Raw genomic sequence first — 24,408 nt, 5'->3', positions numbered from 1 at the left:
GTGTTCACGTTAGGCGGTGTTCACGTTACCGCGAGTGCACTGTATATACAGCCGCAAGTTCGGTTGAGCCGAATCTGATGTGCCTATCACTATGGATAAATTTACTCAATTTTAAGGATAAATTTCTTTAAAATAAAAAAAATTAGTTAAAAGACACTTCATAATAATTTCTTAAATTTTATTTAATTAATTTTAGAACACGGATTTTTGAAATTTGCGTTTATCCATTAAATATCTTATTGACGTAAGGCACATTAAAGTTTAGTTTCTTAAAGTTAAATGTAACCTTTTAGGAAATTTTTATACCCTCCATCATAGGATGGGGTATATTAACTTTGTAATTCCGTTTGTAACACATCGAAATATTGCTCTAAGACCCCATAAAGTATATATATTCTGGGTCGTGGTGAAATTCTGAGTCGATCTAAGCATGTCCGTCCGTCCGTCCGTTCGTCCGTCCGTCCGTTCGTCCGTCCGTCTGTTGAAATCACGCTAACTTCCGAACGAAACAAGCTATCGACTTGAAACTTGGCACAAGTCGTTGTTATCGATGTAGGTCGGATGGTATTGAAAATGGGCCATATCGGTCCACTTTTACGTATAGCCCCCATATAAAGGGACCCTCAGATTTGGCTTGTGGAGCCTCTAACAGAAGCATATTTCATCCGATCCGGCTGAAATTTGGTACATGGTGTTAGTATATGGTCTCTAACAACCATGCAAAAATTGGTCCACATCGGTCCATAATTATATATAGCCCCCATATAAACCGATCCCCAGATTTGGCTTGCGGAGCCTAAAAGAGAAGCAAATTTCATCCGATCCGGCTGAAATTCGGTACATGATGTTGGTATATGGTCTCTAACAACCATGCAAAAATTGGTCCATATCGGTCCTTAATTATATATAGCCCCCATATAAGCCGATCCCCAGATTTGGCTTGTGGAGCCTCTAAGAGAAGCATATTTCATCCGATGCGGCTGAAATTTGGTACATGGTGTTGGTATATGGTCTCTAACAATCATACAAAAATTGGTCCACATCGGTCCATAATTATATATAACCCCCATATAAACCGATCCCCAGATTTGGCTTGCGGAGCCTCAAGAGAAGCAAATTTCATCCGATCCGGCTGAAATTTGGTACCAGATGTTGGTATATGGTCTCTAACAACCATGCAAAAATTGGTTCACATCGGTTCATAATTATATATAGCCCCCATATAAACCGATCCCCAGATTTGGCTTGCGAAGTCTCCAAGAGAAGCAAATTTCATCCAAGCCGGTTGTAATTTGGAACATGGTGTTAGTATATGATCTTTAACAACCGTGCCAGAATTGGTCCATATCGGTCCATAATTATATATAGCCCCCATATAAAACGTTCTCCAGATTTGACCTCCGGAGCCTCTTGGAGGAGTAAAATTCATCCGATCCGGTTCACAGTTGGAACGTGGTGTTAGCTAACAACCATACCAAAATTGGTCCATATCGGTTCATAATCATGGTTGCCACTAGAGCCAAAAATAATCTACTAAAATTTTATTTCTATAGAAAATTTTATCAAAATTTTATTTCTATAGAAAACTTTGTCAAAATTTTATTTCTAGAGAAAATTTTGTTAAAATTTTATTCGGTTCATAATAAAATTTTCATCATTTTCAAAATTTTATTTCTATAGAAAATGTTGTCAAAATTTTATTTCTATAGAAAATTTTGTTCAAATTTTATTCGGTTCATAATCATGGTTGCCACTCGAGCCACAAATAATCTACCAAGATTTTATTTCTATAGAAAATTTTGTCAAAAGTTTATTTCTATAGAAAATTTTGTTAAAATTTTATTTCTGTAGAAATTTTTGTCAAAATTTTCTTTCTATAGAATATTTTGTCAAAATTTTTATTTCTATAGAAAATTTTGTGAAAATTTTATTTCTATAGAAAATTTTGTTAAAATTTTATTTCTGTAGAACATTTTGTCAAAATTTTATGTCTACTTTGTCAAACTGAATTATATACGTATTCGATCGATCTTTTTTGATTTAATATATACCACGTATGGACTTACATACAATTTAGAAGATGGTGTTAGGAGGTTTTAAGATACCTTGCCATCGGCAAGCGTTACCGCAACTTAAGTAATTCGATTGTGGATGGCAGTGTTTAGAAGTTTCTACGCAATCCATGATGGAGGGTACATAAGCTTCGGCCTGGCCGAACTTACGGCCGTATATACTTGTTTGATTTAATATATACCACGTATGGACTTACATACAATTTAGAAGTTGGTGTTAGGAGGTTTTAACCTTGCCATCGGCAAGCGTTACCGCAACTTAAGTAATTCGATTGTGGATGGCAGTGTTTAGAAGAAGTTTCTACGCAATCCATGATGGAGGGTACATAAGCTTCGGCCTGGCCGAACTTACGGCCGTATATACTTGTTTCTTTTCGAACGGTCCCATCGCCCACTTTCCCGCCCCTTCCGACCGTGAGGGCCTCGTCCTCATGACGTATGGGCAGCGTACACACCATGATCCGGACCATGGCGGGGTGGAGGCAGAGGGATTTGACCAGCTAATTCCTAGATGCCCTAAAAGGAACATTTATCCTAATCCTAGATATCAATTCCGAGCATGGAATATCCCCACTAACTAACCTATACATCATCATGGAGCTCAACATCCGTCCGTCGGCTCCTAAGAGTAGGCAAATCAATCAGCCTCAATCTAGAAGTGTATGAAGGAAGAACAAACAAACAAACAACAATAACTGCTTCTGAACCGATTCTATCCTATCAATGTAAACTTCATACTGAGGATCCCACACGATAGAACCATACACTAGAATGGGTCTAACAAGCGCAGTAAAAAGCCTCTTTGTGACATAAGTGCCCGAAAACTCCTTCGCCCAACGCTTTATGAATCCTAGAATCCCATACGCCTTAATCACCATCGAATCAATATGACCATTAAAATTAAGCCTACGATCCATAACAATGCCAAGATCAACAAAAGAATCAACCTCTTCCAATAACGAGGCCCATATAATATACCGAACATCAATAGGCCTAGACCTAATGAATAATAAAGTATTATGGCTAAATATGACAAAATCGAGCGATGCATATATATGGGACCTATATCTAAATCTGAACCAATTTGTATAATATTTTGCAGGTATGATTGATACCACAGAAGGTCACTTTGTGTAAAATTTGAGTACGATCAGTTAAAAATTAGGCCCCTATGATCAAAAATAAGGTTATTATGGGCAAATTTTTCAAAATCTGGCGATACATATATATGGAAGCTATATCTAAATTTGAACCGATTTCGATCGGTTGATAAATAAGGGTTTTACGGCCAAATTTGGCAAAATCGGGCGATACATATATATGGGAGCTATATCTAAATCTGAACCGATTTCGATCAAATTGCGCACATACAGTTAGTGCTATAGAATATTACATTTAGCCCACCTTGGTTACGATCGGTTGATAAATAAGGGTTTTACGGCAAAATTTGGCAAAATCGGGCGATACATATATATGGGAGCTATATCTAAATCTGAACCGATTTCTTCCAAAATGAATAGGGTTCTATTCTGAGCCAAAACACATACTTGTGCCAAATTTGAAGTCGATTGGACTAAAACTGCGACCTAGACTTTGATTACAAAAATGTGTTCACGGACAGACGGACATGGCTATATCGACTCAGGAGCCCACCCTGAGCATTTTTGCCAAAGACACCATGTGTCTATCTCGTCTCCTTCTGGGTGTTGCAAACATATGCACTAACTTATAATACCCTGTTCACAGTGTGGCGCAGGGTATAAAAACCATCATTAAAATTTTTACTTAGCGTATATCTAGAAAACTAAGCCCAAGGTAGCAAAAAAAAAAAACAAGTATATAGGGCCGTAAGTTCGGCCAGGCCGAATATTATGTACCCTCCACCATGGATTGCGTAGAAACTTCTACGAAGGCTGTCATCGACAATCGAATTACTTGGGTTGTGGTATCTTAAAACTTCTTAACATCGTTTTCTAAATTGTGAGTTATTCCATACGTGGTATATATTAGACAATACGTAGAGAGCCAGAATTGAAATATGGGGGTCGCTTATATGGGGGCTATATACAATTATGAACTTTATATGGACCAATTTTTGTGTGATTGGGGATCGATTTATCTGATGGCTATATATAACTATATACCGATATGGACCTAGTTAGGCATGGTTGTTAACGGCCATATACTAGCACAATGTACCAAATTTCATTTGACTCGCAGGAAATTTACTCCTCCAATAGGCTCCAAAACCAAATCTCCGGATCGGTTTATATGGTAGCTATATATGATTATGGACTGATATGGACCACTTTTGGCATAGTTGTTAAATATCATATACTACCACCACGTACCAAATTTCGACCAGATCGTATGAATTTTGCTTATCCAAAAGGCACCGGAAGTCAAATTTGGGGATCGGTTTATATGAACCCAGAAAAAAGTCACCCCTTCTTTAAGTTAAAATGAACTCATTGTGAAGAAAGTTGAACTTCGTATAGTGCCAAAGACATTTTTATTTGTTTGAACGATGTGATTTTCGTAGAAAGTAGGTAGAATCAATTCCATACATTAGTTAACATTTTCTTATATATTTATGTGCCACTATACTACAGAATGAACAAATTTAATTGAATTGAATTCATGTATGGAATGATTTTATTGAACTTTTTCATTCATATTTGTGGTAAACCTTTTACTTCAAATTTAGAACTGGCTTACCTTCGTTTTTAAATACAATTTTATGTATTTATATAAACAATTTTTTCTTCAACAAAAGACATGCTTTATTAATATATTAAATACATTTATTTTGAATCAACAGCATCGATTGGCCTTGAAATATTAAAACACATTTTTTTTCTTCTTCTAGTACCTTGCACTTTGAATAAGTTGCTGCCTAGCAATTTTGTCCACCTTTTACAATTTCAATACCTACAAATATAAACAAAAAATCCTAAACCAATTTTTTCACAAAAGGTTAGCGTCACTGAATATTACATGTTAATAAGATTTCAAAAATGACGTCGAATGAAGGGGTTGTTATTCTGCTGGCGTTTTCTGTTTTATAAACCAATTTAAAAAAAACGAACATTTTTCTCACTAGTTTAAAATAACAAATATTTTATATATATGTATATATATATATATATATATATATATATATATATTTAGATATTTATTTATTCATTCAGCTATGGTAAGCCAGCAGATAAATTCATTAGTACAATAGATTTATATATACTTTAACGTTAAACAAGAAATGCGGACCAGAAAAAAATTATGTAACGATAAAAAAAATGGATAAAATGAACAAAATAGATAGCCTCAACTTCTTTAAAATGTGACAATTACGACCAGAAAAAAAGAAGTTGAGAAGAAAAAAAACTGGTGTACGTTGGCATAATAACGGGATTGTCACAAACGGAAACAAAAATGTAAGCTGGTGACGGGAACATTCGAATCCATCAGATTATAGGAATTGGTGAGACAACAATCAGGAAACAGTAAATCAGGAAGCAGTTAATTGAAGACAAAAATAGAACGGTAGAGGCAGGAACAATTTGCTGACAGATGATATAGGTTAGCAGGAACAACTTGGAAGGCAGGAACAGTGATGCGATCAGAACAGGAAAAAATTTTACTGGAACAGTTCTTGAGACAGCCAATTTTCCAGGGTACGGGGTAAAGACTTAGGTAGAATTATATCGAAGTTCCATGGCAAATCTTAAAGTGGTGTACGATGCTGGACGACGTGTATCAAAACTCGTTTAACAATATGAATCGGATCAGATAAATCAAATACGTTGCTAAATTCATTGTAATGTCTACAGAGGCGGTAAAAGGAACTGTGTTCCTCGTAATTATTTCTAACGACGGGTAGTTTCAATGGAATGTATTGTCGCGTAACACGTGAAGGAACATTAATGTCAAGTTTACTAATCAATTGCTGTGAGTTGATTTCACCTTTCAGGAGTCTACTAATAAAAATTACATCAAACACTAAACGTCTTCGCTCCAGAGTCGGTAAACCTATCAATTTCAAGCGATTTACATAAGGAGGGATCAGTCCAACGTAAACCACGTAACGCAAAAAGTAGAAATCTCTTCTGAACCGATTCAACTCTATCAACATAACATTGATAACTGGGAGACCAAACGACAGACGCACATTCCAGGATCGGACGGACAAGTGAGGTCCGTCCGATATATATATATATATATATATATATATATATATATATATATATATATATATATATATATATATATATATATATATATATATATATATATATATATATATATATATATATATATATATATATATATATATATATATATATATATATATATATATATATATATATATATATATATTTGTTTTTTATTATATTATTTTACTATATTATTTTTTAACAATCTCTCCGTATACCATTACAACGCGATAACAACTAAAAAAACAACCCACGCGTAAACACATCGATTACATCGATGACAGGTATCGATTACAGGTAGATAAAAGAAATATTTTTCTATGCCAAATGTTACTCGTATGTATGATAAGCTTTCTATAATAAATTTGAGGAAACTTGGTTTTAGTTCGGTTTTTGTTTATTTTTACGAATGCTTTGTTATCAGTGAATAAAATTTTCTTTTTCAGTAGTAAATTCTTATACCCAGCGAAGAAAACAGTATTAGTAAAATGCCAGTTAATTAACTAGTTAATGAACTATTCCTAACTGCTTTCAATTTAGGATTTTTTTTACTGAAACAAGTCAATTTTATTATTGCACACAAAAATTTAACTGAATGGAAATAAAATGGCTAAACTAAATTAATGAACATTTTTTCCTTTAGTTTCGAAGACACTTTTTTCTGGGTGTGGGGGCTATATATAATTATGGACTGATATGACCCAATTCCTGAATTGTTGTTGGATACCATATACTAACTTCAGGTACCAAATTTCAACCGGAGGTCAAATCTGGGGATCGGTTTATATAGGGCCTATATATAATTATGGACCGATTTCGACCAATTTTTGTATGGTTGTTAGAGACCATATACTAACACCATGTACCAAATTTCAACTGAATCAGATGAATCAAGAGCCTACGGACTCTTGGGAGACCATGGTTGTTAGAGACCATATACTAACACCCTGTACCAAATTTCAGCCGGATCGGATGAAATTTGCTTCTCTTAAAGGATTCGCAAGCCAAAATTGGGGGTCCGTTTATATGGGGGCTATACGTAAAAGTGGACCGATGTGGACCAATTTTTGCATGGTTGTTAGAGACCATATACTAACTCCATGTACCAAATTTCAGCCGGATCGGATGAAATTTGCTTCTCTTAGAGGATTTGCAAGCCAAATTTGGGGGTCCGTTAATATGGGGGCTATACGTAAAAGTGGACCGATATGGCCCATTTGCAATACCATATGACCTACATCAATAACAACTACTTGTGCAAAGTTTCAAGTCGATAGCTTGTTTCGTTCGGAAGTTAGCGTGATTTCAACAGACTGACGGACGGATATGCTCAGATCGACTCAGAATTTCACCACGACCCAGAATATATATATACTTTATGGGGTCCTAGAGCAATATTTCGATGTGTTACAAACGGAATGGCAAAATCGTACTGCCTATAGAAATTAAATTTTGACAACATTTTCTATAGAAATAAAATTTTGACAAAATTTTCTATAGAAATAAATTTTGACAAAATTTCCTATAGAAATAAAAATTTGACATAATTTTCTATAGAAATAAAATGTTGACATAATTTTCTATTGAAATAAAATTTTGGCAAAACTTTCTTAGAAATTAGGTCGAAAACTTTGGTTGTTATTACCTTTATTTTGTATTTATTTTCACAAATTATTATGATTTTAAATAAACTTATAATAATAATTCTATAGAAACATTTGACAAAATTCTCTATAGAAATAAAATTTTGACAACATTTGCTATAGAAATAACATTTTGACAAAATTTTCTATAGAATAAAATTTTGACAAAATTTTCTATAGAAATAAAATTTTGACAAAATTTTCTATAGAAATAAAATTTTGACAAGATTTTCTATAGAAATAAAATGTTGACAAAATTTTCTATAGACATAAAATTTTGACAAAATTTTCTATAGAAATAAAATTTTGACAAAATTTTCGATAGAAATAAAATTTTGACAACATTTTCTATAGAAATAAAATTTTGACAAAATTTTCTATAGAAATAAAATTTTGACAAAATAGAAATAAAATTTTGACAAAATTGTATATAGAAATAAAATTTTGACAAAATTGTATATAGAAATAAAATTTTGACAAAATTTTCTATAGAAATACAATTTGGACAAAATTTTCTATAGAAATAAAATTTTGGCAAAATAGAAATAAAATTTTGACAAAATAGAAATAAAATTTTGACAAAATTTTCTATAGAAATAAAATGTTGACAAAATTTTCTATAGAAATAAAATTTTGACAAAATTTTCGATAGAAATAAAATTTTGACAAAATTTTCTATAGACATAAAATTTTGATAAAATTTTCTATAGAAATAAAATTTTGACTAAATTTTCTATAGAAATAAAATTTTCCATTTGTTTTGTTTTGTTATTGTTGGTTTTGTTCTTTAAGCATTGTTGTTGTTTTTTATTGCAGCTTAAAACCATACATTGACTAAACTACAAGTGTAGCTTAACCAACAGAGGAAAAGAATGTTTGTCAAATTTATTTGGGCAAAGACCTATAGACTGCAAGATGATGTGAATTCAAATCGATGATTTGACAGTGGCATAGGAAAAGAGATATGTTTGTTTCGAATTTATTTCGGCATAAGCCGGCTATCAATGTAAAACCTTTTTTCGGAGGGTTCAAGTGTGGTTTTTGTTGGGTTTAATAAACTGCCTGAATTTATTCTGATAATTGGTTGATAGTTTTGCTGCAAGTAGAGGATGCTGATGAGGAATGTGGTAATTCCGAAACGTGCGTCCATCCAACCATCGTGCAGTCTATAGGTCTTTGCCCAAATAAATTTGACAAACATTCTTTTCCTCTGTTGGTTAAGCTACACTTGTAGTTTAGTCAATGTATGGTTTTAAGCTGCAATAAAAAACAACAACAATGAAATAAAATTTTGAAAAATTTTTCTATAGAAATAAAATTTTGACAACATTTTCTATAGAAATAAAATTTTGACAAAATTTTCTATAGAAATAAAATTTTGACAAAATTTTCTATAGAAATAAAATTTTGACAAAATTTTCTATAGAAATACAATTTGGACAAAATTTTCTATAGAAATACAATTTGGACAAAATTTTCTATAGAAATACAATTTGGACAAAATTTTCTATAGAAATAAAATTTTGACAAAATATAAATAAAATTTTGACAAAATTTTCTATAGAAATAAAATTTTGACAAAATTTTCTATAGAAATAAAATTTTGACAAAATTTTCTATAGAAATAAAATTTTGACAAAATATTCTATAGAAATAAAATTTTGACAAAATTTTCTATAGAAATAAAATTTTGACAAAATTTTCTATAGAAATAAAATTTTGACAAAATTTTCTATAGAAATAAAATTTTGTCAAAGTTTTCTATAGAAATAAAATTTTGACAAAATTTTCTATAGAAATAAAATTTTGACAAAATTTTCTATAGAAGTTTTCTATAGAAATAAAATTTTGACAAAATTTTCAATAAAAATAAAATTTTTACAAAATTTTTGATGGAAATAAAATTTTGATAAAATTTTCTATAGAAATAAAAATTTGACAAAATTTTCTATAGAATAAAATTTTGACAACATTTTCTATAGAAATAAAATTTGACAATACCTCCCTAAAACATATCCGAAAGATGTTTACATTTTATTGGTACATTTAATTTATTAAATTTTAGTTTAAAATAATACCATTTAATTGACTATTTGTGGTCGTTTTGATTTTCTACTTTTATACTGGATTAAGCTGTCACTTGGCCTTCGATTGGGGAACTTCTTGCATATACAAATGTTCCTTGATGTAGGTCATTAATATGCATTCCAATCAATACGAGATTTCTCGTCATTGTGTTAGTGAGTGAGGGGTCGGTCAGACACCCATATCTCTATGGCAAACCTCTTTCCTAATTCTACTTTCCATTTCTTTTCCTTGTGTTTCCGTGTGTTATCGTTTTGAGCTCTTTTTTTTTTTTGATCAGCTGATTGTGACCATCCTCGTCTCTTACGTCTCCCTAATTCACATATAAACTAATTAGCAAGGCCTAATGCCGGCCGGTGTGCGCATTGTATCTTTATTGTGTGTGTGTGTGTGTTTTTTTTACATTTTCTTCTCTTCTTTTTTTAGGAACTATCTAAACGATTTAGTTTCTTGGTTTTTATTCTACTTACCAGAGTTTCTTGTTCCTGCATTTAATTAAGCATTTAGCGCAGGGTTACCACATTCATTTATTAAAAAATTCGAAAAAGTTGATTTTATTTCGTCGAAAAAAATCGATTTCCCTTCATCTTTCGAATTTCGAATATCACCTTTTGATGTTTTTCAAAATCTACTAATCATACTTTAAAAAAATTTACTTGGATCCAAATTGTTTGACCTACCCTTAAGGATTTAGGTATTGTTTTCGAGCCAAAGAAACGGTTTTTTTTTTAAATAAAGATATGTAGCTTCAAATCTAGTCCAAATAAAATTAAAATTCTGACACAGATCTTATTTATAAATTTTGCTTTCCCTTTTTATGATATATTATTAAAGCAATTCACGTTCGAACAAATTCCAGTTTAAAAATCCAAATTATAACGTATACTTCAATGTAAAAAACGTTTCCTTAATACAAAAAAAAAAATTTTAAACCAAAGATACAAAATCCTCAAAATATGTCTTAGCCTATATTTGAAGCGTTTTTATCTTAAATTTAAAGATACAATATTTCAGTTAATTTAAGGACGATTTATTAAAATGAAAAATATTTTTTTTATTTCAAACACATACGACTTTAACGGAAGGATGCAAATTTCCTACATTTCTTTTCTAAATTTAATAAAAAATGTAAGAAGCAAAGATTATAAACTTTCTTTTAATGAAAATTTCATTATTTTAAAGAAATTTTTCCGTAATGTTGTGTAAATTACGCATCCCAAAAATTTAGGTTGCGTGACCACGTATTTTTTTCAGTATACAGATAAAAAAATAATTTAAAAATTAGTATTAAATAATAAAAATTAGTATTAAATAATTGGAAGTAATAACTACCAATGCATATAACGCATATAATACGTTCATAGGTTAGGTTAGGTTAGGTGGCAGCCCGATGTATCAAGCTCACTTAGACTATTCAGTCCATTGTGATACCACATTGGTGAACTAATACGTTCATAAGACTCTAGACTTGCCGTATTAGTGTCGAATTTAATAATCAAATAAAATCAATAAATAAAAAACAAGTAAGGAAAGTCTAAAGTCGGGCGTGGCCGACTATATTATACCCTGCACCACTTTGTAGATCTAAATTTTCGATACCATATCACATCCGTCAAATGTGTTGGGTGCTATAAATAAAGGTTTGTCCCATATACATAAATTTAAATATCACTCGATTTGGACAGAATTTGATAGACTTTTACAAAATCTATAGACTCAAAATTTAAGTTGGCTAATACGCTAGGGTGGAACACAATTTTAGTAAAAAATATGGGAAAATCTGAAGCAATTTTAAGGAAACTTCGCAAAAGTTTATTTATGATTTATCGCTCGATATATATGTATTAGAAGTTAAGGAAAATTAGAGTCATTTTTACAACTTTTCGACTAAGCAGTGGCGATTTAACAAGGAAAATGTTGGTATTTTGGCCATTTTGTCGAAATCAGAACAACCTATATATGGGACCTATATCTAAATCTGACCCGATTTCAATCAAATTTGGCACGCATAGCAACAATGCTAATTATACTCCCTGTGCAAAATTTCAACTAAATCGGAGTTAAAAATTGGCCTCTGTGGTCATATGAATGTAAATCGGGCGAAAGCTATATCTAAATCTGAACCGATTTCAACCAAATTTGGCACGCATAGCTACAATGCTAATTATACTCCCTGTGCAAAATTTCAACTAAATCGGAGCAAAAACTTGGCCTCTGTGGGCAAATGAGTGTAAATCGGGCGAAAGCTATATATGGGAGCTATATCTAAATCTGAACCGATTTGGCTGATATTTTGCAAGTTTTTCGAGACTCATAAAATATTCGGATGTACGGAATTTGAGGAAGATCGGTTGATATACACGCCAATTATGACCAGATCGGTGAAAAATATATATGGCAGCTATATCTAAATCTGAACCGATTTCAATAGGGATCGTCTTTGAGCCGAAACAGGACCCTATACCAAATTTTAGGACAATCGGACTAAAACTGCGAGCTGTACTTTGCACACAAAAATACATCAACAGACAGACAGACAGACAGACGGACAGACAGACAAACGGACATCGCTAAATCGACTCAGAATTTAATTCTAAGACGATCGGTATACTAAACGATGGGTCTCAGACTTTTCCTTCTTGGCGTTACATACAAATGCAGAAACTTATTATACCCAGTACCACAGTAGTGGTGAAGGGTATAAAAATCCACAAAATGATTTTGAATGACCGTAAAATGAAGTTGATCGAGATAGCAGAGGCCTTAAAGATATCAATGGAACGTGTTGGTCATATCATTCATCAATATTTGGATGTGCGGAAGCTCTGTGCATAATGGTGCTCAAAAAGATGCTCGCAGAGAAAAAATTGGCTGCAATGAAGAGGTGATCGCCGAAACTGAGGCCTATTTTGAGGCAAAACCGAAGGAGTACTACCAAAATGGTATCAAAAAGTTGGAAGGTCGTTATAATCGTTGTATCGCTCTTGAAGGGAACTATGTTGAATAATAAAAACGAATTTTGACAACAAAATGTGTTTTTCTTTGTTAGACCGGGGACTTATCAGCCAACCTGTTACGTAGCACCCTGTAATATTTTCTTCTTTAAGGTAGAATTACATACCATGCGTTCAATGCGTACTATGCGTCCGATGATTGAAGAGTTGAAATTTCTCTTTGAAATCAAAAGCTCGAATAGTTTTTTCTCTGCGAGCATCCTTTTGAGGTCTGAGAACAAGAAAAAGTCGCTGGGGGCCAGATCTGGAGAGTGCGGTGGGTGGGGAAGCAATTCGAAGTCCATTTCATGCATTTTTTACATCGTTCTCAATGACTTGTGGCACGGTGCGTTGTCTTGGTGGAACAACACTTTTTTCTTCTTCTTATGGGGCCGTTTTGCCGCGATTTCGACCTTCAAACGCTCCAATAACGCCATATAATAGTCACTGTTGATGGTTTTTCCCTTCTCAAGATAATCGATAAAAATTATTCCATGCCCATCCCAAAAAACAGAGGCCATTACTTTGCCAGCGGACTTTTGAGTCTTTCCACGCTTTGGAGACTGTTCACAGGTCGCTGTCCACTCAGCCGACTGTCGATTGGACTCAGGAGTGTAGTGATGGAGCCATGTTTCATCCATTGTCACATATCGACGGAAAAACTCGGGTGTATTACGAGCTAACAGCTGCAAACACCGCACAGAATCATCAACACGTTGTTGTTTTTGGTCAAATGTGAGCACGAAATTCCTTTTTTTTTTCATTTTTCACAATAACAAAAGTTGCTTTACAAAAGACGCTCTGTCTCACAAAATAAATGGTTTACAGACGTCAAATTTTGACACGAATCATTTGAATGTTGGTACTATATAAAAATAATATGCATTTAATACTAGCGACGCCATCTGTGTGTCAGACCAGGGACTTATCAGCCAACCTGTTAGTTGCAAATGTTTTGAACAGGTCGAATCATACGATTCTTAACCTTTTGGCAAATATCACTATTTTATGACAGCCCATTCATTTACCCAATAAGAATTTTGAAATACCACTCCATAAAGATTACCTTCCATTTATTATTATGGAAGGTATACCTATATTAAGTTCATGGTAAGGCTAGTTGCAAATGTTTTGAATAGCACTGTATATCTAAATTTGATCCAAATTTGTTTCCAAATTAAATAGTGCCAAAAAAACGCCATGTGCCAAATTTTATGAAAATCGGTTAATAGGTTAGGTTAGGTTGTAGAGGGTGACATCAATGTTCTTGTATTGATGCCCACTTAGACTAGTATAGGTCCATTGTGATCCCTCGATGTGATATTTCAATCTTTCTTCTTCCGATGCGGCCGCTTTGTCCAAGAAACTTCCACCTGCTCTTTCTCTTTGAAAGAAATCCCAGAATAACCAACCAGAGGCCCTGATGAATGCAAGTATGTTCCTTAAGCTGCACTCCCGTAGATCAGTGAGAGTCTGAAAGAAAAAGGAGCCCAGTATCTTGTTTCTTCTAAAGGATAAAGCTGGGCACTGACACAGTAAGTGGTACGAGTCATCCGTAACTTCCGGGTCCAGGCACCATCTACAGATATCATCGTCTTTAAGTCCTATTCTTACCATGTGTTTCATAAGTGTGTTGTGTCCTGTTATGATACCAATCAATGGCCGTAATTCCTCTCTGTTCATCGACAACAAAATTTCACAGTTCCTACGTTTCTTTTCATCCCATATCAACTTGGTTTGCTCGCAACCATCCGAATAGACCCAGCGTCTTCGCCATTGCTCATCATATTTAACCTCTATCCTGTAATGATAAGAAGATAGTGGATGAAAAACGTCCGCTAGGACATTGTTCGTTCCACGAGCACCCTCCTTAGCCAGCACATCCGCTTTCTCATTTCCTATTATCCCATAGTGCCCAGGTACCCAGCACAGAGTTATATTATGCTGTTCAGTGAGAACCTTGAGTTCTCGACGACAGCGGCTGACTACCCTGACCTTATGTCAGCTCTGCACAATGCCTTTATAGCTGCCTGACTGTCGATGAAGAAGCTGATATCGCTTCTGAATAACGGCCTCATCAACAGCGACTCAGCAGCCTTCGTGATCGCAGAAATCTCAGCCTGAAAAATACTGCAATCACTATCCAGCGAGTAAGACTCTCTTATTCCTAGTTCACTACAATAGATTCCGTTGCCCGTTCCTTCCTCCATCTTTGATCCATCCGTATACATGTTCAGGGTTCCGAAGGGTATCCTCCTGTCTTCCCACTCTTCCATACTTGGTATAATGTATGTCGGTTTGTGATGATAAACCTGCTCCGTGGCCATATGGTCCGTCTCTCTATACTACCGGGCCAGAATTTCAGTATGCCTGCAGGCTGTCCTCTCCAGCGTGTTCAAGCTTCTAAGTCTCAGAAGTGTCAGTTCAGCCGTCTTCCTTATGTGTAAATCGAGTGGGATAAATCCCATCAGTACCTCCAGAGCGGCAGTGGCTGTGGTCCTCATGGCACCTGTCATATAGATGAGTGCAGTCCTATTTACCCTATTTATTCTCGATATATGATTTTGGTGTCTCACGATTGTCCACCAAACATGACAGCCATATGTGGCCACAGGTCTTACAACCGCGGTATAAAGCCAGCCAAAAAGAGAAGGCCTCATTCCCCATCTCTGCCCGACCAATTTTTGACACGAGTATAGTGCCGCATAGGCCCTCTTAATGCGATCGGCAGTATTCTCCATCCAGTTCAGCCTGGAGTCCAAAATAACTCCTAGGTACCTTGCTGATTTCGAGAGCTTTATGCCCTGGAATTCAGGAGACTTGTACCCGATAACCTTTTTCCTCCTGGTGAACAGTTAATACTTGCTACCGTAATCCTGCGAACAACAAATACATGGACAGACGGACGGACACCAAGGTCTAGATCGACTCAGAAGGTTGTTCTTTTATGGGATCTAAAATTAATATTTTATGCAGATCAAAGTTAGAATACCCTGACCACTATGTTGTTTAGGGTATAAAAAGTTATTTAACTACACTAATATAAATGCGTTTAATTGTTGAATTTCTTTTACGAAAAAGTTTGCCACTTTTTTAAAATAAGTTTTCCATCTTTTATGGCTTGTTACACTTTTTGTGTCAATTTCTAGAAATTCTCAACGGCAACGCTGAAATAAAGTCAAATCGACTAGAAAAATTTTCGTTTTTTTTTGGAAAATTTGAATTTAGAAATGAAAAATGTTTCTTTTTATATCGTTTATTCAGATAATTCAATAGAAAAACATCTGGTAACCCCTTGGCCATTATACATATGGATATGTGCATACATGTTTCAATATCTGTAAATGTTCTCTTACATTATAGAAATTCTATGCTGAGAACGATTGGTCGGTCATCGGGTTGAAGAAGGGCTTTTTCTGTTTCTCTTGTTCCCCCCACACTCACTATTTGATTAGTCGTCATGCATGTTTTCGCATTTATTGGCTTTTTTTTATTTTTACGTTGTGTTTAATTGTGTCTCAATTTTGTATCTCATTTATGTATGTGCCACTGAGTGGCCGGCTACTCCTCAGTAGCAGTTGTAATTTTGTAATGAGTGTCGGTTGATCTGTGCAATTTCGGCAATTTTCCTAAACATTTTCACTAAGTGTTTAGTTTTTATTTTTACCGTTACATATTTTGACATTTCGAAAAGATATTCGCTGTCACAATGATAATTAAGTGATAACTAAGTGTAGATGTACAAAAAAAGCAAGGGTGGCAACAATAACAATTACTTGGAAAAATACGAAATCATTTGCTACGATTCAATGTTAAAATCTAGACGGTATGTCATTATTTTTTATTTAAAAATTTTATATAAATTAGACTGTGGTATCACACGATTCAATTTGTGTAACTTAATAAGCAATTGTCACAATTGAAATGTCCATGTTCATAGACATATTATAGAAGTCTCAATGTTATGGTCAGCTATCGATACCTTTGATACATGCCAAAAAATTCTTTCCTCGCCCTTTAACAACCTTGCAAAAATCGTTCCATATCGCTTTATAAAGGGTAATACGGTCAAAATTTGGTCAATATAAACTTGACGTATTTCTTTCAATTTTGCATTTAAAAAACCTGAACACCCCTCATTTTGAAGGTGTGTGTGTGTAGAATGTTGCTACTATTTTGATTTTGGAATTCACTCTTCGGTTGTCAAAATGTCGTCCAAGCAAGAAGAGCAGCGTATCAAAATTTTGCTCGCGCATCGCGAAAATCCGAACTACTCGCACGCAAAGCTGGCAAAATCGCTAAAAATTGCCAAATCAACCGTTACAAATGTAATTAAAGTGTTTGGGGAACGTTTGTCGAGAGCCAGGAAGTCTGGATCGGGGGGAAATCGAAAACCGGAAGCCGCTGAGACGACAAAGAGAGTTGCCGGTAGTTTCAAGCGAAACCCTAACCTCTCTCTCCGAGATGCCGCAAATAAGCTGGGTGTATCGTCTACAACCCTGCATCGAGCCAAAAACCGAGCCGAACTATCGACTTACAAGAAGGTAGTGACTCCAAATCGCGATGATAAACAAAATACGACGGCCAAAGCGCGATCCTGGAGGCTGTACACGACGATGCTGACGAAGTTTGACTGCGTGGTAATGGACGACGAAACCTACGTCAAAGCCGACTACAAGCAGCTTCCGGGACAGGAGTTTTATACGGCAAAAGGAAGGGGAAAGGTAGCAGATATTTTCATGCACATAAAACTGTCAAAGTTCGCAAAGAAATATCTGGTTTGGCAAGCCATCTGTACCTGTGGCTTGAAAAGCAGCATTTTCATAGCTTCCGGGACTGTCAACCAAGAAATTTACGTGAAAGAGTGTTTGAATAAACATCTGCTGCTTTTCCTGAAGAAACACGGTTGTTCCGTACTGTTTTGGCCGGATTTGGTATCTTGCCATTACGGTAAAAAGGCCATGGAGTGGTACGCCGCCAACAACGTGCAGGTGGTTCCCAAGGACAAGAACCATCCCAACACGCCAGAGCTCCACCCAATTGAGAAATACTGGGCTATTGTCAAGCGGAACCTAAAGAAGACAAAAAAACTGCTAAGGACGAGCAGCAGTTCAAGGCAAACTGGCTTTCTGCGGCGAAGAAGGTGGACAAGGTGGCTGTACAAAATCTGATGGCAGGTGTCAAGCGTGAGGACCGGCAATTCGGATTTGGAAAAGCGAAAGCCTAACTGAATATTTTTCCTGAATTTTATACTAATTGAACTTGAAAAAGAAATTTAATTTGATTTTTTAAATAAACGATTTCACCGATTTACACGCGTTTTCCCTTGACCAAATTTTGACCGTATCACCCTTTATATCAAAACATGGACCGATACTCACCATTTGTGGCAAACCTCTTTATGGTCCTAAAATACCTATAAATTTTCCATTTCAGGCAAATTGTATATAAACTACGGATTCTATAAACCCAAGATGTAAAATCGGGAGATCGGTCTATATTGGGGCTATACCAAAGCGATACGGAACATTTTCGGCACACCTTTTGATGGTCCTCAAGTACCTCTATATATGGACCGATGGACCGATGCTCACAATTTTTGGCACACGTATTTGTGGTCCTACAATACCTCTAGATTTCCTATTTTAGGTAAATTGAATAAAAACTGCGGTTTCTATAAGCCCAAGAAGTAAAATCGGGTGATCGATCTATATGGGGGATATACCAAAACATGAACCGATACTCACCATTTTTGGCACACCTCTTTATATTTAAAGATTTAAAATTTCTGGCAAATTGGATTAAAACTACGATTTCTATAAGCCCAAGACCCCAAATCGGGAGGTCGGTTTATATGGGAACCGATATAGCCGATATAGTCGGTTTATATGGGGACCGATATAGCCCATCTTCGAACTTGGCCTGCCTGCAGACAAAAGACGAGTTTGTGCAAAATTTCAGCACGATTACTTCATTATTGAAGACTGTAGCCTGTAACTGTAGACTACAACAGACAGACAGACGGACAGACGGACATCGTTATATCGTCTTAGAATTTCTCCCTGATCAAGAATATATATATTTTATATAGTCAGAAATCGATATTTCGATGTGTTACAAACAGAATGACAAACTTATTATACCCCCTCACCATTCTATGGTGGTGGGTATAAAAAGCTGAAAAAACGAATAAATTCAAATTTCACTCGGATCAATACCAAAATTATTAGTGTAAAGACGTAACAATGGGTATTACACTCTTGGGTAAAATTAGCAAAAATTAATTCGCCGGTTTTAAACCAATTACAACGATTGATATTTTCTAATACACTTTTATGTGCACACACCAATTTTTTTCTGATTCAATCATGAAATTAATTGATCCAATTAATTTTTTAATTGATGTGTCTTCAATCATAAAAGTGATAAAAGTATCAATCACAGTTTTAATATGGCATAAACAAATACTTGATTAAAAAATTAATTTATTTCATTAGGAAATTTCAATTAATTATTTTAATTGATTCAATTAAAAATTTAATTGAAGTTGATTGCAAATCTCAATTATTTCTTTAATTAAAAACGTAACTATTTTTAATTAATTTATTAACTGACTTTGTGTTTTGAGTTTTATTAAATAATTGATTGTTTGAAATAAATTTTTAATTAAAAATTAACAAAATTCACATTATTTGTTATTAACTGAATTAGTGTTCTCAGTTTGATTAAAAAGTTAATTGTATTAATTTTTAATTGAAAATTTAAAAATTTTCAATCACTAACATACTGAAAATAATGTTAAAAAGTTAATGGTATCAATTAATTTATTAATTGAAAAAATTTTCAACTTTTTAATTGGAAATATTTTTCCTGTGTGACATTGTGCAAGATATCGCACATTGGGTTTGTTGATGATTAAAACGAGCTGTGCTACGTCCTGCAAGTTTTTACTCAAAAAAAAATCTTTTTGGTGTAAACGAAGAACTTTCAGTAAATATTTGTGATAGTAATCAAAATTTATCGAGCTCACAGGTTGGCTGATAAGTCCTCGGTCTAAGAAAAACACTTTTTGTGTCAAAATTCGTTTTTATTATTCAACATAGTTCCCTTCAAGAGCGATACAACGATTATAACGACCTTCCAATTTTTTGATACCATTTTGGTAGTACTCCTTCGGTTTTGCCTCAAAATAGGCCTCAGTTTCGGCGATCACCTCTTCATTGCAGCCAAATTTTTTCCCTGCGAGCATCCTTTTGAGGTCTGAGAACAAGAGAACTTCGCTGGGGCCAGATCTGGAGAATATGTTATGGTGGGTGGGGAAGCAATTCGAAGCCCAATTCATGAATTTTTGCCATCGTTCTCAATGACTTGTGATACGGTGCGTTGTCTTGGTGGAACAACACTTTTTTCTTCTTCATATGGGGCCGTTTTACCGCGATTTCGACCTTCAAACGCTCCAATAATGGTTTTTCCCTCCTGAAGATAATCGATAAAAATTATTCCATGCGCATCCAAAAAACAGAGGCCATTACTTTGCCAGCGGACTTTTGAGTCTTTCCACGCTTCGGAGACCGTTCACCGGTCGCACTCAAAAAAAAAGTGAACTCTCTATTTCACTAAAGCCAATTTAACTTTATTTTAGTTCATGGAATTATTATGTTTGGAGAAAGTTCTCTTTACTATAATAATTTTTTGTGTACGTTAGTTAAATTAACTAAACCCAAGGAAAACAAGTATATACGGCCGTAAGTTCGGCCAGGCCGAAGCTTATGTACCCTTCACCATGGATTGCGTAGAAACTTCTACTGAAGACTGTCATCCACAATCGAATTACTTGGGTTGCGGTAACACTTGCCGATGGCAAGGTATCTTAAAACTTCCTAACACCGTATTCCAAATTACGAGGTAGTCCATACGTAGTATATATTAAACTAAAAAAGACCGATTAAATACGTATATAATTAAGTTTAAAGTTTCTATAGAAATAAAATTTTGACAACATTTTCTATAGAAGTAAAATTTGAAAAAAAATTTCTATAGAAATAAAATTTTGACAAAATTTTCTATAGAAATAAAATTTTGTAAAAATTTTCTATAGAAATAACAATGAAAATGTTTTCCATAAAAATTATTTTTGGCACGAGTGGCAACCATGAATATGAACCGATGTGGACCAATTTTTGTGTGATTGGGGATCGGCTATATATAACTATAGATCAATATGGACCAATTTTGGCATGGATATTAGCGGCCTTATACTAACTCCACGTTGCAAATTTGAACCGGATCGGATGAATTTTGCTCCTCCAAGAGGCTCCGGAGTTCAAATCTGATTTATATGGGGGCTATATATAATTATGGACAAATATGGACAAATTTTTTAATGGTTTTTAGAGACTATATACTAATACCATGTACCAAATTTCAGCCGGATCGGATGAAATTTGCTTCTCTTAGAGGATCCGCAAACCAAATCTGGGAATCGTTTTATATGGGGGCTATATATAATTATGGACCAATATGGACCAATTTTTACATGGTTGTTAGAGACAATATACTAACACCACGTACCAAATTTCAACCGGATCGGATGAATTTGGCTCCTCTAAGAGGCTCCGGAGTTCAAATTTGGGGATCGGTTTATATAGGGGCTATATATAATTATGGACCGATATGGACCAATTTTTGCATGGTTGTTAGAGACCGTATACTTATATCATGTACCAAATTTCAGCCGTATCGGACGAAATTTGCTTCTCTTTGAGGCTTCGCAAGCCAAATCTGGGGATCGGTTTATATGGGGTCTATATATAATTATGGACCGATGTGAACCAATTTTTACAAGGATGTTAAGGACCATATACCAACACCATGTGCCAAATTTCAGCCGGATGGGATGAAATTTGCTTCTCTTTGAGGCTCAACAAGCCAAATCGGGGGATCGGTTTAAATGGGGGCTATATATAATTATTGACCGATATGGACCAATTTTTGCGTGAGTGTTAGAGACCATATACCAACACCATGTACCAAATTTCAGCCGGATCGGATGAAATATGCTTCACTTATAGGCTCCACAAGCCAAATCTGAGGGTCCCTTTATATGGGGGCTATACGTAAAAGTGGACCGATATGGCCCATTTGCAATACCATCCGACCTACATCAATAACAACTACTTGTGCCAAGTTTCAAGTCGATAGTTTGTTTCGTTCGGAAGTTAGCGTGATTTCAACATACGGACGGACATGCTCAGATCGACTCAGAATTTCACCACGACCCAGAATATATATACTTTATGGGGTCTTAGAGCAATATTTCGATGTGTTACAAACGGAATGACAGAGTTAATATACCCCCCATCCTATGGTGGAGGGTATAAAAATAATATGCATTTAATACTAGCGACGCCATCTATGTGTCAGACCGGGGACTCATCAGCCAACCTGTTATACGTTGCATTTTCATGTTTTAAGACAATAGAGTACTTAGAACCATTTTTGTTTTGTAAAATTTGTTTAAATTTAACGAAAATATTGTAGGGAAATTGTTTGGGAATGTATGGGAAAGTAGGGAGCTTTTTTTGTCCTTAAGACAGATTGAGACAAAGCACCCATGCGGTTTATCTCCCAGACCTATATCAATGTTACCCCACAAATGCTTATGATTACTAATTCAGTAAGGGTGGTTTAGGGTATGATATTGTCGGCCCCGCGCGACTTTCTACTTTATCTACTTGTTATACCCTGCTCCACACTGTGGAACAGGGTATTATAAGTTAGTGCATATGTTTGCAACACCCAGAAGGAGACGAGATAGACACATGGTGTCTTTGGCAAAAATGCTCAGGGTGGGCTCTTGAGTCGATATAGCGATGTCCGTCTGTCCATGAACACATTTTTGTAATCAAAGTCTAGGTCGCAGTTTTAGTCCAATCGACTTTAAATTTGGCACAAGTATGTGTTTTGGCTCAGAATAGATCCCTATTGATTTTGGAAGAAATCGGTTCAGATTTATATATAGCTCCCATATATATATTTCACCCGATATGGACTTATATGGCCCCAGAAGCCAGAGTTTTACCCTAATTTGCTTAAAAATTTGCACAAGAAGAACAATTAGTACTATAGTCAAGTGTGTCAAATTTTATTGAAATCGGTTCAGATTTAGATATAGCTCCCATATATAGCTTTCGCCCGATTTACACTCATATGACCACAGAGACCTATTTTTTGCTCCGATTTAGTTGAAATTTTGCACAGGGAGTAGAGTTAGCATTGTAGCTATGCGTGCCAAATTTGGTTGAAATCGGTTCAGATTTAGATATATCCCCCATATACAGCTTTCGCCCGATTTTCAACCATATGACCACAGAGGCCAATTTTTAACTCCGATGTAGTTGAAATTTTGAACAGGGAGTAGAATTAGCATTGTAGCTATGCGTGCCAAATTTGGTTGAAATCGGTTCAGATTTAGATATATCCCCCATATACAGCTTTCGCCAGATTTACACTGATATGACCACAGAGGCCGATTTTTAACTCCGATTAAGTTGAAATTTTGCACAGGGTGTAGAATTAGCATTGTAGCTATGCGTGCCAAATTTGGTTGAAATCGGTTCAGATTTAGATATAGCTCCCATATATAGCTTTCACCCGATTTACACTCATATGACCACAGAGGCCTATTTTTTGCTCCGATTTAGTTGAAATTTTGCACAGGGAGTAGAGTTAGCATTGTAGCTATGCGTGCCAAATTTGGTTGAAATCGGTTCAGATTTAGATATATCCCCCATATACAGCTTTCGCCCGATTTTCAACCATATGACCACAGAGGCCAATTTTTAACTCCGATGTAGTTGAAATTTTGAACAGGGAGTAGAATTAGCATTGTAGCTATGCGTGCCAAATTTGGTTGAAATCGGTTCAGATTTAGATGTATCTCCCATATATAGCTTTCGCCCGATTTACACTGATATGACCACAGAGGCCGATTTTTAACTCCGATTAAGTTGAAATTTTGCACAGGGTGTAGAATTAGCATTGTAGCTATGTGTGCCAAATTTGGTTGAAATCGGTTCAGATGTAGATATAGCTCCCATATATAGCTTTCGCCCGATTTACACTCATATGACCACAGAGGCCTATTTTTTGCTCCGATTTAGTTGAAATTTTGCACAGGGAGTAGAATTAGCATTGTAGCTATGCGTGCCAAATTTGGTTGAAATCGGTTCAGATTTAGATATAGCTCCCATATATATGTTTTTCTGATTTCGACAAAAATGGTCAAAATACCAACATTTTCCTTGTTAAATCTCCACTGCTTAGTCGAAAAGTTGTAAAAATGACTCTAATTTTCCTAAAATTCTAATACATATATATCGAGCGATAAATCATAAATAAA

General features: G+C 34.9%; 1 protein-coding gene across 2 annotated transcripts in view; it reads left to right on the top strand.

The window, feature by feature from the left end:
• The window catches only part of fdl (beta acetylhexosaminidase fused lobes), a 245,327-nt gene that overhangs the window by 9,971 nt on the left and 210,948 nt on the right, over nucleotides 1–24,408 (top strand). Inside the window, exon 1 of one of the 2 annotated variants that reach the window (XM_075309930.1) lies at nucleotides 16,612–16,833. The exons of the other annotated variant lie outside the window; for it this stretch is intronic. Within the exon in view, the coding sequence (XP_075166045.1) occupies nucleotides 16,745–16,833 (89 nt within the window). The 5' untranslated portion in view covers nucleotides 16,612–16,744. Of the gene's footprint in view, nucleotides 1–16,611; nucleotides 16,834–24,408 lie in introns of those variants that run through there. 2 annotated transcript variants of the gene reach the window in all.

This window comes from Haematobia irritans, chromosome 5 (assembly GCF_050003625.1).
Source record: "Haematobia irritans isolate KBUSLIRL chromosome 5, ASM5000362v1, whole genome shotgun sequence".
Classification (NCBI taxonomy): Eukaryota; Metazoa; Arthropoda; class Insecta; order Diptera; family Muscidae; genus Haematobia; species Haematobia irritans.
Note: the sequence above shows the minus strand (reverse complement) of the source record. Positions and strands in the feature narration are given on the sequence as shown.